At 37.6% G+C, this 15,580-nt stretch overlaps 1 protein-coding gene across 1 annotated transcript in view; it reads left to right on the top strand.

The window, feature by feature from the left end:
- LOC107681742 (carboxyl-terminal PDZ ligand of neuronal nitric oxide synthase protein-like) overlaps positions 1-15,580 on the top strand; it is a 21,449-nt gene that overhangs the window by 5,451 nt on the left and 418 nt on the right. The window contains exons 6-10 of the mRNA XM_016478065.1: positions 7,308-7,386; positions 8,066-8,169; positions 9,445-9,590; positions 13,824-13,993; positions 15,204-15,580. Of these exons, the coding sequence (XP_016333551.1) occupies positions 7,308-7,386; positions 8,066-8,169; positions 9,445-9,590; positions 13,824-13,993; positions 15,204-15,559 (855 nt within the window). The 3' untranslated portion in view covers positions 15,560-15,580. The remainder of the gene's footprint in view (positions 1-7,307; positions 7,387-8,065; positions 8,170-9,444; positions 9,591-13,823; positions 13,994-15,203) is intronic.

The raw sequence follows: 15,580 nt of genomic DNA, 5'->3' as shown, positions 1-15,580 counted from the left end.
CAGAAGCCGTGGCTAACAGGGGAGGTCTACGGACTCCTGAAGATGCGGAACGCTGCCTTCAGAGCTGGAGATGAGGTGGGCTTGAAGACAGCTAGGGCCAACCTTTCCCGCGGCATCAGAGAGGCAAAAAGACAGTACTCCAGGAGGAAAGCCCATCGTTTCAGCGACAGCAGAGACACTCTGAGCCTGTGGCAGGGGATACAGACCATTACGTACTACAAGCCCCCACCGCGGACCTGTGACAGCAACATCTCTCTGCTGAACGAGCTGAACGCCTTCTTCGCTCGCTTTGAGGCACAAAACAGCACCACTGTACAGAAGACTCCACCTCCTCCCAACGACCAGGTGATGATGATCCCTCAGCAGGATCAACGCATGCAAAGCTCCGGCTCCTGACAACATTCCTGGGCGTGTACTGAGAGACGGTGCAGTGGAACTCACTGATGTCTTCACAGACATTTTCAACATCTCGCTAAGCCAGGCTGTTGTCCCCACATGCTTCAAAGCCACCACCATCATTCCAGTCCCGAAGTCTGAAAGCGCTCCACAAGACATGTGTGATTATATTACTGGATGCTCGAAATTGAACGGGAGAATGCACGTTTTAAACAGCTTATTGCACAGGTAAGTTAATTGCCGTTCTAATCTAATGCGCTGCTGCACTCTAACACACACACATAGGCTACAGACAGTAGCGCGTACATCACAGGAGGAGACTGCGGAGTCTCCAGGCCAGGACCAGCAGACTGAAGGACAGCTTCATTCATTAGGCTGTCAGGAAGCTGAACTCCCTCCCGACCTTGCCCTTCCTCCCCTCTTTTGCCCCATGCACCACTGAACTCTGAACCTCAGACCCCCCCCCAGCTCCCACATCCCCAGGTCCTTCCACTCCCCCCTCCCACTAACACACTGTGACCTGCACCAGTCATTTTGTGCAGCTTTGGTCTGCTCACTATCTCATTCAGCATTGACCTCATTCAACTACCTCTTCTGACAGTTTAAATAAAGAACTGCTCTCTGAGCTTTTTGTCACTTTAATCAGACTGAATAAGCTCTTTTGCACTACAATCATTATATCTGCACTGTTTGTTTATTTCACTGGTTTGCACTCTATCTGTCATGTGCCTTGTGCTGCTTTATTCATCTTTTTTTACATGTCCTTATTTGTATAGTTGTATTTTATATATATTTAATCTGTATTTATCTGTATTTTTACGTTCTACTGTTAGTGTTATCTGTATGCACCAAGGGTCTGAGAGTAACGCAATTTCAATTTTCTGTATGTATGTGCTGTACATGTGGAAGAATTGACAATAAAGCAGACATTTGACTTTGACTTATACAGTAGCTACAAGGTGTGAGTAGATAGGTCACATTATTTTGAGGTATATTGTTTTCAAAAGTCTGAAAATCTGTGTAACTTTAAGGAACGTCACTACCAAACACCTTTTTTTCTGCAATTAAGCACACGTTTTTTGGGTGTTATTTCATAACATTTAGTTTTTATATGTGTACCACTGTTCAGAACTGCGCTAGGTATCCATGTGCTGATTTGCATCTTTGAAGTAGGCTCAAAAGTGTAAAATTTTCACTACCGAAACAGTCAAGACCAAAACATGTCATCATTGTTTCGGTAGTGACCAAAGGGAACACATAATCCTTTATTTGGGGGAAATAAACACAATTTTAGTACAGTTATCAGGGCTTAAAGTTTTCTGGCGCTATGCCGGATCTCCGGCATGTGGCATTTGGCTGTGGAAAAAAAGCCCTACATTTAACAAAAAGTTGTTATCACGTTCGAGTTCGTGAGTTCGCCTACCAATGGTATGAGAGGTACACAGCTTTCACTCTCAACCAAAGAGACACACATAATAGTATCCAGAGTATGCACCTATGAAGTTGGTTCGCAACCCGCCATAAAACCAAAAAAAGAAGAATAGTAGCCTATCCAGAGTCGCAGCTCTGATGAATGGAAAAAAAGCCTGGGTCTCGAGAGCAGCACGTCGAAAAAGCTGCGTGGCGCAATGGTCAAAGCATATTTACATAGAAAAGCTATTAAAAAGCAGCGGAGCTTTGTAAACAGCTCAGAGTAATCACGTCATCTCCATAAGAATGATATGATTGCCAGTACGAATTTACCTGTATTTTTGAAAAGGGACTGTTCACACATGATCTCTTAACGGCAATTTACCAGTGTGAAAGGGGCTAAAATCTTCCTCTGCATATGCTTTGAGTTTGGGTTGCTTAATGTTCATCTGGGAAAACTGTGCATTAAATCTCACTAGATTTGTAACGTAAATCATTTATAAGCCTTTGTCAAAACAGGAGAATACATCAACATATTTCTAAATATGCGATTTATTGTACATCACGATTTCAAAATAAAAGTTTCTGAGTTTGGATTTGGCCAAATATTAAAATTAATATAAATATATTAATATAAAAATTTACATTTAAACGTCATTGAATCACGCTGTAAAGTGAAACATCACCAGGCCACTGGTGCCCTCTGCAGGTATTTGTTATAATACATTATGTACTTAAGTTGGTTATGTTCATGACATATACCGAATATAAGACGACCCTGATTATAAGACGACCCCCCTTTTTCTAGATGTACCTTTTGGAAAAAGGCTTTTTAAAAACCAAATCTTGTTTTTTCTCAGTGAAATACATTTTGTCTTCAATTATTTTAATATTGCATATTTTCCCTAGTTTAATTTTTGTTTTGAAAGTATGGTAAAAACTGGTAAAATGTACCAACAATCACATTTAAAAAATATACACTTTTTGATATACCATTAAAAAAAAAAAAACAGGTAGCCCATCTGAATTAGGACATTTAGGCTATCCATCTAATAGGCCTAATAGCCTACCAAAAACTTATTAACAGTGGAAGTTAAATCTTACTGTAGTCTTCAAATCTGGGTACTGTCTTGCGTTTTAAAATCACAAAGGGAGTTTGGTCCCATCAGGCTAACGTGACAGTCACGACTCATGCAGCTGTAAGGTTTTCTTTTTCTTTTGTTTTTACTCGCGATCTTTACAACACGCATTACATTACATATTTCATGGCACACTCATATTATGCATATTTGGCGCCACCTATTGTTGTGGGTGTATTATTGACATGTCAAAGTCTAGACCCTGAATATAAGACGACCGCATTTTTTCAGATGTATTTCCAAGAAAAAAAACATCGTCTTATATTCGGGTCAATACGGTAATAAAATAAAATAATACAAAATAATACAAAAATAATAAAACCGTGTAATTACTTGGTTTTGATACTTCATTTGAGCCAATTATTATTGCTTCATCATTAGTCTATATATAAATATAATTATACTAAAGCCCGTTTTTCAATTAGGTCTATTTGTGTTACAAAAAAATATCAGATTACTGAGTTGTCAAAAATAATCAGTAGATTACTTGATTACCAAAATAGTCATTAGTTACGGCCCTAGATTAGTTAAAACATTTCAAAATACAATTGCATTGTTTTACTTTTTGTCATTGAAAATTTCTTCAAAATAGTATCCTATTCAAATATTGTATCGTTGTAGTGAATCAAGTATCTGCACTTTGTCTCATCTCGTGAGCTAAGTGTGTTGTCACACCCCTAGTGTCGATAAGCGGTGATATAGCTCCGAATTTTCCAAGTGTATGATATAGCTTTCATTCTTCAGGAATACTGATATATATATATATATATATACACACACACACACACACTCATGAAGTTTCCATAGAAACTTAAAATTTCCAATATGCATTGCATGTGCTGCACTAATTTTGTACCATTTTGTTTTATTAGTTTATTTATTAGAATTTGAAAGATAATGATATTGTTTGATTAGTCCTTGAAAACCAAAAAAGTAGTGCATGAAAAGTCCTTGAAAGTCCTGGAATTTCATTTTGCAGTATCTGTACGAACCCTGTTCAAGTTACCAGTTCTTGGAGCACGATGTTTTTGTTGTTTATTGAACTGAACTGTAGTTTTCTGTAGTAAACTGTCTTTGTAAGTGTCCTATTATATATATATTAATTTCCTATTATTTAATTTACCATTATTTCTTTTGAACAAAATTTCAGAAATGTCATGTTTTAGATCGTTGGTCATCTTGTACCCTGTCAAGGACAACGCTAACCAGCAAAACTTGATATCAAAAGCATCCTAAATGTTACATGTGTTTGCACCATATTGTTGTCACGGTCATGGTGTGTGGAGGCAGGCAGGACGACAAGGATTCCAACAATGACTTTTAATGTAGACACAGTGGAGGCAGGCAGGACGACGAGGACGACAAGGATTCCAATAATGACTTTTAATGTAGACACAACCAGGCAGATACAGGAAGGAGAGACACACACACTCAGGGTAACATTCACAATAACCAACAACTCGAATACAAGAGACAGGAACAGATATAGGGCAGATAACGAGGGGCAGACAGGTGAGCACAATGAGGTGATTAATTAATCATTATTATGGGCTAAACCAACAAAAGGGGAAGAAACCACAATGATCAGTCCACAGGGGCGTTACATTACTCCCCCCTCCCGGAAGGTGCGTCCTCACACCGTAGAAGCGGGGAGATGGTGGGCTGGGCTCAGGGTCCTGAGTGGGGCTGGTGTTGTTGTCAGCGATGTCCACGGTCAGATGGGACTTGCAGGACTCCAGCACCCACTCGATGAAGGCGGCGAGGCTCTCTCGAGGACCATCCCCGGACAACTGCGCTCGTGTGGTGGCGTTAAGTCCAACTTAATAGAATGTACAGAGGCAGTTGTCCAGGTAGTGCGTGAGGTGAGCCAGGGACAGAAAGTCGTACGTGTGGTCCTCAAGAGAGCGTTCCCCCTGCTCCAGCAGGAGAATTTGGAAGGCGGGGTAATCCATAAAAATAAAAACTGACAAAAAAACGGAAAAACAAACAAGGTGAAAGACGCCACTATACTTTACTTGTTGGTCGGTTATTCTGTCACGGTGTGTGGAGGCAGGCAGGACGACGAGGACTCCAACAATGACTTTTAATGTAGACACACGACAAACTTGACTACAAGAGACAGGAACAGATATAGGGCAGATAACGAGGGGCAGACAGGTGAGCACAATGAGGTGATTAACTAATAATTAGTACGGGCTCAACCAACAAAAGGGGAAGAAACCACAATGAACAGTCCACAGGGGTGTTACAATTGTAGTGAGTAACCTTTCTTGGTATTGCTGCCCACCATAATATGTAGTCTGAGCCTGTCAATGGCTAATGGCAATGGCAGATACATTAGTTAGTTTTAAGGAAAATCATTTTCAAATAATGTACTCTTACCAAATAACCCTACCTTTTTTTTTGCTTTAACCCCTGAGTTATGCAAATTCGTAGTATTTTAGTATGTTTTAGTAGTGTTTTATATGCGAGTTAAAATTCTGTAATGTGATGTGGTCAAACATGGGATGTTTTGTCAAAAATAAAATATTGAATTATCAACTAAGATGTTATGATAGTGTTTGGTTCAATGTATATTCAAACTAATTAATCCCTAACTCTGAAATCTGTATGGCCAACTTTATGCCTTTTACAAAGAAAAATTGAATTCAAAATACAACAAATCTCATAAATCACACTTGAAATATTGTTAAAATTGTAATTGTTATTGATTTACCTCTAAACCTTTTAATAAAATAGCAAAAATATATATTTACAAGGTAGATGTAAACAAAATCTTAATAGGCCAGTATAACCCTTCTAATTAAATTATATACGGTATTACTGTGTTTCGGTAATGATAAATTTGGGGAGAGGGAAAATATTCCAAAACTTTCTGAAAATACAATATGAGAAATAACTGCACAATTACTAGAAATGTGTACCTTAGATATCATACAATTTGCATACATACCAAATTTGAGGGGAAAAGACGTTCTTTTTTCAAAACATTTCCAACTCTGACTTTGCACCAATTCTGTAGAATGGCCCATATATACAGTATATAGGCTATATATATATATATATATATATATATATATATATTTTATCACATTATGGGGACCAAATGTCCCCACAAGGATAGTAATACCAGTAAATTTTGACATTTTTGGACATTTTTTAGTCCCCATGATGAAACAAGCTTATAAATCATACAGAATTAAGTTTTTTGTGTGTGTAGTAAAAACTTGTACAAAATGTAAAAAAAAAAAATATATATATATAAATCACTAAAAATAATCAAATTAAACTTTTTTCTGCACATACCAAATTAAGTTACTCTAAATCAAAACAACAAATCAACTTAAAGGGTTAGTTCACCCAAAATGAAAATTCTGTAATTAATTACTCACCCTCATGTCGTTCCAAACCCGTAAGACCTTCATTCATCTTCGGAAAAGAAATTAAGATATTTTTGATCAAATCCGAGAGCTTTCTGACCCTGCACAGACAGCAAGGGTACTACCACGATCAAGGCACAGAAACGTAGTAAGGCTGTGGCGAAAACTGACATGGAAGAGAAGAATTGTTGAATAAAGTTAGTTTTGTTTTCTTTGCACACAAAAAGTATTCTCATAGCTTCATAAAATTCAGGTTGAACCACTGATGTCACATGGACTATTTTAACAATGTCCTTACTACCTTTCTGGGCCTTGAACATGTCAGTTGCATTGCTGTCTATGCAGGGTCAGAAAGCTCTCGGATTTCATCAAAAATATTGATTAATATTTTTTATGAAATCCGAGAGCTTTTGTGTTCTGGAGATGAATGAAGGTCTTACAGGTTTGGAACGACATGAGAGTGAATAATTAATGACAGAATTTTCATTTTTGGGTGAACTATTACTTTAACAATTCAGTTTAATGAACAAAAACTACTATTCAGTGCGATTCTAAATAATTCTTTTGCAAACTTTGTCTTGTGGGATATTTTTAACCTGCAAAAGATTGTCTGTTTTCTACAGAAAAAGAAAGTGGTGTTGGCATAAGCTGCTTGATATGAGTGTCTTTGGCTTGGGTTTTGTTTACAGCACCAGGGCCCATCTGAAATGAACTAATCCATCGCTTTGACAGCACCACTATAATGTGGAATTGACTTATGGGTGTAATGTTCTCCCTCTCTCACTCACTCCTTCTCTTTTCCTTATATCTGTCATTCATTCCTATAAATCTCTTTTCCTCTGTTGAAGGTGAATTAATTCTTCTGTCTCTCAAAGTAAAGCTTTTAGCTGAAAATCTACAAATGTTTACCTGCATGTGGAAAAGCATGTTTGACATGTTCAATAAACCCTGGTCGCTTAAAGATCTGCTGTCTGTGTCTCAGAGCCAAGCCATGAGGATAGTGCGGACCGTGGGTCAGGCGTTTGAGGTGTGCCATAAACAGAGTCTAGACAATGCTGACGGTGAGGAGACATTGACTTTCACTCACATTTCATTTTATCAAACATGAACCACATTTCATCCGAACTTTCATTGTGTGGCACTTGCATTGGAGACAAATTAAAATAATTAAACTCAGCAAAATACAAATATAATACAAATGAAAAATCTTTATTGTCATTATCTTCATCACAGTTTCAAAGCAACTTAGATATTTATTTTGTAAAAGAAAATATGGTCTGTGCACTGAAAAATAAATGATACCTTCGACCAATTCTAAAATAATTTGTTAATTTGTTACAGCCAAACTTATTAGCTTCAATCAAATTATATTTATGGGTTGCTTCAAACCTTAAATAATTCTGAAATATGAATTAAAAATATTCACATTCACACAAAGAAAACATTTTTCTTTAATTAAAAAAAATATTCAAAATCAATATTTTTTAGATAAATATGAGCCAAAATGTTACTTAATATATATATATATATACTAAATGTTACTACATAATATATTTGATACAATTATTTAGTCCTATGTTTGGTTTTGGAAGGTTCCTTGTCTTGGACAAAAAAATAGTTGTTAACATAAATCAATCATTTGTATTGTCATGTGAACTAGAAACAGACTCAGTCTGGACCTGTGAAACTGGCAGTTGATGATTTTTTTATTCTAAATGATGTGATTAATCTGAATTGCAGCATGGCTTGTAAAAGGTGAGGAGGAGAGAAGCAAAGACGAGACTTCAGTTGCTGGCGGCACCGCTGAGAGATCAAGCAACACTGGGCTAGAGAAAGATGAAAAGGTAAGTCTTCTGTCTGACTGTAAAGTTTAGCAGAAAATCTGAAAGAAATATGTATTCATTTGTCTTAATTATTCCTCATCAATTACATATTTTTTATGTTGACATGTTTTTTATATTGAGTAAAATGTTTGCCAACAGAAAGCCTTGCTTTTTAAGAAGAAACTGGAAGGCAGAAGAGATCTCAGGTGTTGTCTTTTTAAATATAGTTCAAGCGTTGCCTGTTTTGAGTTATTTATAGATGCTACAGTTTGCTCATCCTACATGGTTTATAGGTCAGAAATTGGGCCATGATCACAAGTAGGACTAAAAGATGAATAATTACCAGCCAATTTTAGTTAAAGTGTCATGTAATTCTTTGAAATCTGTAATAACACTTAGTCAGAATCAGTTTAATTCCTTAAAAACGTAAAAACTATATGAACGAAATTGAGGGTATTTTAAAATAAGTCTTGTTTATTAACATGCAAACTTCTTCCAGTTATGATGGGGATTATTTATGAATTGCATTTAAGGAAACACATTTTAGATGCATGACTCTAATGAATATGACATGAAAGCTGTCGATGCTGCTGACACATATTCGATCACTGGGGAGTTTTTAGGAGGTTAAAGCTTTCATGTACTTGTAATGGTTTGCAGAATGACTTGCTTTGATACGGCTGAAGCTGTGTGTTCTTTGATCGGTTCTGTGAATCTGCTGATGTTTTTTCAAACTTATGCCAATCACAGGAGCAAACATATGAGACAAGTGTTTATCATTGTTTACATTTCCTTTAGGCCTGAGTTTCAAGTGATACTGTATATTTCACTGTAAACAAATTCAGTTTGTGATGGTTGGAATCAAACTGCATTTTTTGAGACTATCTTTGGTACAGGAGAAAATGCTCAGCAGTGGTGTAGACAGATGAATTTGTGGTGAAACATGGTTTGTCTTTAACCGTATTAGAAACACCACATAGACATATAAACATTGTTAAAAACTTGATTTTCACCAAAGGAGGTGTTTAAATAAGACACCGCAGGTCACTCCAGGAAGGATGTAGTTGGTGTATCGTTCTTGAATATGGTAGGTTGGTAGAAACAATACTGCCATGCCTGTTAACTAACAAACTAGACTATTCTCACTGTGTGATACGTTTCAAAAGTACTAATAGATCCCAGAGTTACAATTAATGCACCTTGGAATTAACTGGATGTACTGATCCTTTGCAAAGACCACATTAAAGTTAATTTGTTGGTAGTAAACAGCATGTGTCTCCTATTTTCTCCATGCAGGTGTGTGAAGAGCCGGTGCTGGTGATGGAGTCATCCAGGCTGGCGTCTCCTCTCTCCAGTCCTCTGTCCGTGAGCCATCAGGTGCAGCTCCTGCAGAGACAGTTACAGCAGCAGGAGCAGAGGAGTCAAGCCGCCTCCGCACAGGTCACACCACACATCTGAGCACTTTGTCATGCTGCCTGTATTGACGTGTAGCATTATAATATAATTACTTAAAAAACAGCGATTTTACCACCTCGTAAATTATAATATAATGTAGCTATCTAGTATCTAGGCTATTTTATTTTAAAAAATCGCTGGGAAGCGTTGACAAGTTTATGTGCGTGCGTTCGCAGTGCAATCTGCGATCTCCGAACTCTCTCTCTCCCTCTGTGTGTGTGTGCAAGTGATATGTGTGTGAGTGTGTTTGTGTGCATCAGTTAAAGCAGTGCATTAATATGGAATGGTGATTAAACTGACTTGGAACTACCTGTGCATTAAATGGTTTTAATGCATACCTGCCAGCCAGTCAGAATCCAGTATTCAGACAGACCATGGAATAAATATATATAAAACATATCTGTGGCACTGCTTTTGTTTCATGAATTGTTCAGCCATTATTTATTTTTTATTTTTTTTCCGGCCAATACGATAAACCAATAATCTTTTACGTTATTTTAATTTTGGCTAATAACTATTAAATAGACAGTATCCTTTCTCTAAATAAATTAAAACTGAAATGCAAAGTCATTCATTTTAAATGCTACAAGTGATTTTAGGCATCACAGCATTATAGTATGAATATTACATATTCACTTTAAAATTTGATAAAGATTATATTTAAATGTATTTATAATAAAAATTCATCTATCTATTCACTGTAATGGAAACAGGTCAATTTAGCTCAAAGGGAATTCTTTTTGATTTTATAGGGAATTTGGACAGAATCACTGTTTTACGGCTGATCACTGAGTCAGCCAGTGATTCATTGAACGAGCTGTATAACATCAACTCTGCAATGGATATTAAAGTCCAAAATATAGTGAAAACACTATTAATTATATTTTCAATATAAATAAGGCTTTATTGGATAAGACAGAAACTAATCTAACACAAACATATGCGCTCACACATTCACACAAGTTGTAGAAAGAGAGAAAGTGAGGAAAGAAAGAGTTTAGGAGAGTGAAACTGTGAAATCACAAGTTTATAGCAATATGTGCAATTGCTTAGACCTGAACAGCCATCAATCATTTATTTAAACCTCGCAATGAGTTTCTCAATGAGGCTATTAAGCTTTACAATAAATGCACCATTTCAGCTAGAATCTGGAGGTACTTGCGTTGCCTGTGTGGGGGATTCCCTTTGTTGTTGTCTTTGCAGAAAGGGGTTTCCCAAGGTTGTTGATTGGCTGGAAGTTCAGTAGTCATTCGGAGTGATGTCTTGAAGTTGAAGTTTTGATTCGAGCACAGTCGGAGTTGGACTCGGAGACACGCAGGGCCGTAGCTGGGGTTTGCGGGGCCCCGGTGCAGGTTGTACCCATGGGCCCTGTCTGAAATCGTGTAAATAGCACAAATAAATAAATAGAACAACGATACAAATTTAACGATTCAAATTTACAAGTTTACATTTTTTCAAGTTTGTAGGTGTTCAGGTATAGAAACTAAATAATTAAATGTAAAATATCATTGCAGTCTGCACTGTATAAATTAAATATAGATTAATTCTTGTTAAAACTACAAAGTAATTCAGTCAACAGCAGTAAGTGATTTTCTCTTTTATTTTCTTGGATTAACATTAAAGACACAAAAGCTAATAAATTAGGCACGGTCACTTTAAGAGACAATGCATAGATCCAATATAATGATACACATCCGATTTCTTTCTCAACTTCTTACGTTCACTTAAGTCATAACCGACAGTTTTTTTCGAGAATACTCGCCAAGGTAGGTATTTCGACATTTTGTATGTAATTTGCCCATTCAAGCGCAAGAAGAGGCAAAACTCAATTCGGTGTTCAAGGGCTGTGGGTACTGAATGAAACTCTTTCGCATCTTTTTTGTGGTGCTATGGTTAACTACTGCCCCCCAGTGGGGGAGTGGGGAGTTTAGGCAATAAAGTTGCATGTCTTGATGTTCGTCTCACCTGGCCTGTTTTAACACGAAACTCACACGAATAGCCATCCTAACACAACATGGTGTCAGAAGTTTGCATGAGAACGGCGTAGGAGGACATAGAGAGCCCTTTCGTCATGAGTGGTACATACAATTCATGCTATTTCATGTGACAATTCAGAGACAAGAGATCGTTCATCACGTGCAGAGAAGAGAGCTGCGTAAAAAGAGAAAATAGATCAGTTTCAGGTACCGCCACCACAAAAGTTCGACTTCTCAAAACCAGAGGAATGGCCAAAGTGGAGTAAATAAATTGATCTAAGAAAGGGGGATGCGGTGATATGTTAACTACTGCCCCCTAGTGGGGGAGTGGGGAGTTAGGCAATAAAGTTGCATGTCTTGACGTTCGTCTCACCTGGCCTGTTCTAACATGAAACTCGCACGAATAGCCATCCTAACACAAGATTTTTGTGCTTGAATGTTTAAATTGGCGAGGTGTATTTGTTTGTTCAATCACAAGAAGACGCGAAAGAGCGTCAATTTGGTGTTTGCGCTAGATGCGGCACTCTGTGTGCACACCGAACACAGCGCGCGAGTACTCAGTTGAGTTCTTTCACATCTTGTGCTTGAATGCTTTAAAATCTCTTGGATGTTTTGGCGAGGTTAAAAAACATGTGCAAATGATAAGCTTTTGTGACGACACGCAGCAGTGGCCCGTCAACTGTCCTGAGTGTCTTTCATGCTGGCCTCGGGCAGTTGGTTGAAATCCCCGGGGGGCCCCCACAGCAATGGGCCCCTATAATCATCACCACCTTTCACCCCACTAGCGACGGCCATGGAGACACGGCAGCAAAACTTAACTCAGAACACGAAGCTCTCAACGGAAAATAAAAGAAATTAAAGTAGAAGACAAGACTAGATGGCGTACCTCCTCATTGTTTTTAGAGGAGCAGCTGGCATGTAAGCCAGAGCACGCTCAAAGAGCGCTAAAAAGCAGCGGCAAAAAGCGATGGCGAAAAGCAGTGGTGGCAAAAGCCCTAAGGCAAAAAGCATAATTTGATGGTGTCCTGAGTATTTAAACTGGGCTGCTGGACACATCCCAAATGGTGTCTTGACCAATTAGACATTGTCTTAGCTCGGGGTGTTGCTATGTTTCTCCTCCCAATACATAAATCAACATGTTATCTTATCAGTCATAGGGTCCGAATTTTCCCGCTCTTGCAGAGTATACTTTGGACATGATTTCTATAACAAGAATATAATAAATTTTACTAAGTATTGATTGATAGAAATGTTTAAAGCATGCATTTTCAAACTCATACATACCCAACATGAATATAAACCTATAAACTATTCAATAGTTATTCAAAAGACATACACAATGAGTGATTAGGACATGATAGTCAAATGTGTGGGTTACATACATGATATGGAGTTATGTATAGAAGTGATAGTTGCTCATATAAGTCCTTTTAGCATCATTTTGGTGCATATATACATGTAAAGGCAGTTTCTGTGCCATTCTGTGAACGTTACGACATGTTCTATGAAGACCAAAGGTCAAAAGGGTTTAGAAGGAATCTCAGTCTGGTCTTTGTCTGCTAGGTGGGGGAAGTCAATCCAAGGAAGTCTTTAGCTCATGATTTCTATCATGGATTTAGATGTGATGGTCATGCTGTGCATCTCTTTGACCATTAATCTTGGTTACTTGCCCCAAATTTGACAATCTCCTTCCTGAGTTGGGATTATCAATGTGTTCTTTTGTTTTAATGCTGTGAGAATGCTCAAAGCTGCTAGCTGGTGGACTTGCTTCTGACTCGTGGCGCCAGTGTATCGTGGACAGATTTATGACGTTGTCTTGTTGTCCTGGGCCTCTTTGTGGAATTTGGCGCTTTGGGTTGTTTTAACACCAATCTGATCGAATCTTAAATGGTCTGATTCGCTCTGATACCCTACACACCTATTCAATTAATTCTATTCAATGAATCTATTTTCTAAATCCCTGTTATAGATCTTATTGTGAATGATTCATCCATGCATACTTTGAATTTTTGTAGAAACATTTTAACCTCATAATTCTCTGGTGATGTATACCGGACTTCTTCAATCATTAAGTCCAATTAAAGCCCACACTTGCAAGCTAAACTTGCACATCTACCTAACTGTTTCTAAATTATTAGTAGGGGACACCCTGGACTGGTGGCCAGTTAAATAAACAATATATATTTATTTAACTGAATTCATATAAATTAAATTAAATTAAATAATAAAATAAAATTAAATATATATATATATATATATATATATATATACACATACATGCGCCAGGACCGAAGCTCAGGCTAGAGTCCAGCAGCTCCTGCAGCAGAACACTGAACTCCTGCAGCATCTCTCACTGCTGGTCAAACACATCCAAGAGCTGGAGCTCCGCACTCAACCACACAAAAACTCCCCCTGTAAGTCTCAAGACTCACGACATGTACAGTCAAGAGATTTTCCTCTTTGTTTCCACAATGTGTGCAAGGCAGAAAAATGATTTAGCCTGTTAAAGAAATGTTCACCCTAAAATTAATATCCTGTCATTTACTCATCCTTATGTTGTTCCAAGATTTTCTTGACTTTCTTTTTGCCACTGATGACAAAAGAACAAATTCTGAAGAATGTTCATGCTGCTCTTTTCCATATAATCAAAGAAAATAGTCTTTACAAGCACCATAAAATTAGTCCCAGGCCCAGGTCAAACTCATTAGTATTTGTAGGTATTGATTAGTAATATTTACACTTACGTTTTTGTCTGTGTTTGGATATACATTGAAACATGCAATATAAATGTACCGACAATATCTAAAAGGTAAAAAAATGTATGCACAGCTTTAGTAATATCTTTACAAATCTTTTTTTTTTCATAATTAATCTAATTTTAATAATTAATTAATCTAATTGATTAAATACAAACATAATTTGTAAACATTTGTACATTTATTTACTTATCATAATTTACTTTACTTTATTTACTTTATTTATCATATACATTAAATTTAGTAAAAAAAAAAAATCACTGTGCAAATGTACAAAAAATGCATGTGTGGTAGTGTGGAATGTATTAAGTTTGAAATAACTGTCATGTAAATAATGACAGAATTTTCTTTTGGGAGGAATTACTCCTTTAAAGAGTTATTCTTAACAAAATGGTGTTACAGTTAGGCCAGTTCACACCAATACAACACAGAGGTACAATATAATTGGAATCACTTTCAGAGCAATATTTTCCAACTTATAAACAACAAAAACATTGACAGCCAAACAGAATCCACCCAATATTAAGGGCCAGATTTACTATCAGCTTGCGCCAGTGCAAACCCTCATTTGGTGAATTTTCCCCTTCCATCTGCGCTTTTATGGAATTGCGCTCTAACCCTAATTTGCCCTGTTTAGTAAATCTGGCCCTAGATTTTAGAGCTTGAGCATTTAAAGCAGCACGCTTTTGTCCATTGATGTTGATGCATATATAGTTATTGTTATAGATACCTCTATAGTTATCATTTTTGGTGGGAACAGGCCTTTACTCTGGTGATTAGATGTTTAGCTTGACAAAGTCGGCTCAGTAATGGCACCTCTAAGTTATTCTATCACTGACTATGCCATGATGTAATTTCCTCCCTGCAGTGGGATCTCAAGACAGCCTTCTAGAAATTGCTCTGCGTGCCAACATGCCAGCTGTATCACGTGACCCCAACACGAATCCTCCCTCAAGCGCTCGAGAGGGCTTCCCTCTCTCAAACAGCCTGGCTCGGCTCGACGGCTTCTGTTTCTTCTCAGAATCTTCAGAGCGGGAGAAGAAGCCGGAGCAGGACCGTGACTCAGGACAGGGTCAGGATGAAGATCAGTCGGGTGGTTGCTCTCCTCCAGAGAACCAGTTTCTCTGCACACTGGACACACCAGGATTCAGAGAGTCCGGTATCGCATCCGGATATGAGTCCAACACTGATGAGAGTGATGACCGGGACAGCTGGGGCCACTAACTGTGTGCACCATGTGTGAGT

Source organism: Sinocyclocheilus anshuiensis, unplaced genomic scaffold, assembly GCF_001515605.1.
Source record: "Sinocyclocheilus anshuiensis isolate Anshui unplaced genomic scaffold, SAMN03320099.WGS_v1.1 scaffold436, whole genome shotgun sequence".
Taxonomy (NCBI): Eukaryota; Metazoa; Chordata; class Actinopteri; order Cypriniformes; family Cyprinidae; genus Sinocyclocheilus; species Sinocyclocheilus anshuiensis.
Note: the sequence above shows the minus strand (reverse complement) of the source record. Positions and strands in the feature narration are given on the sequence as shown.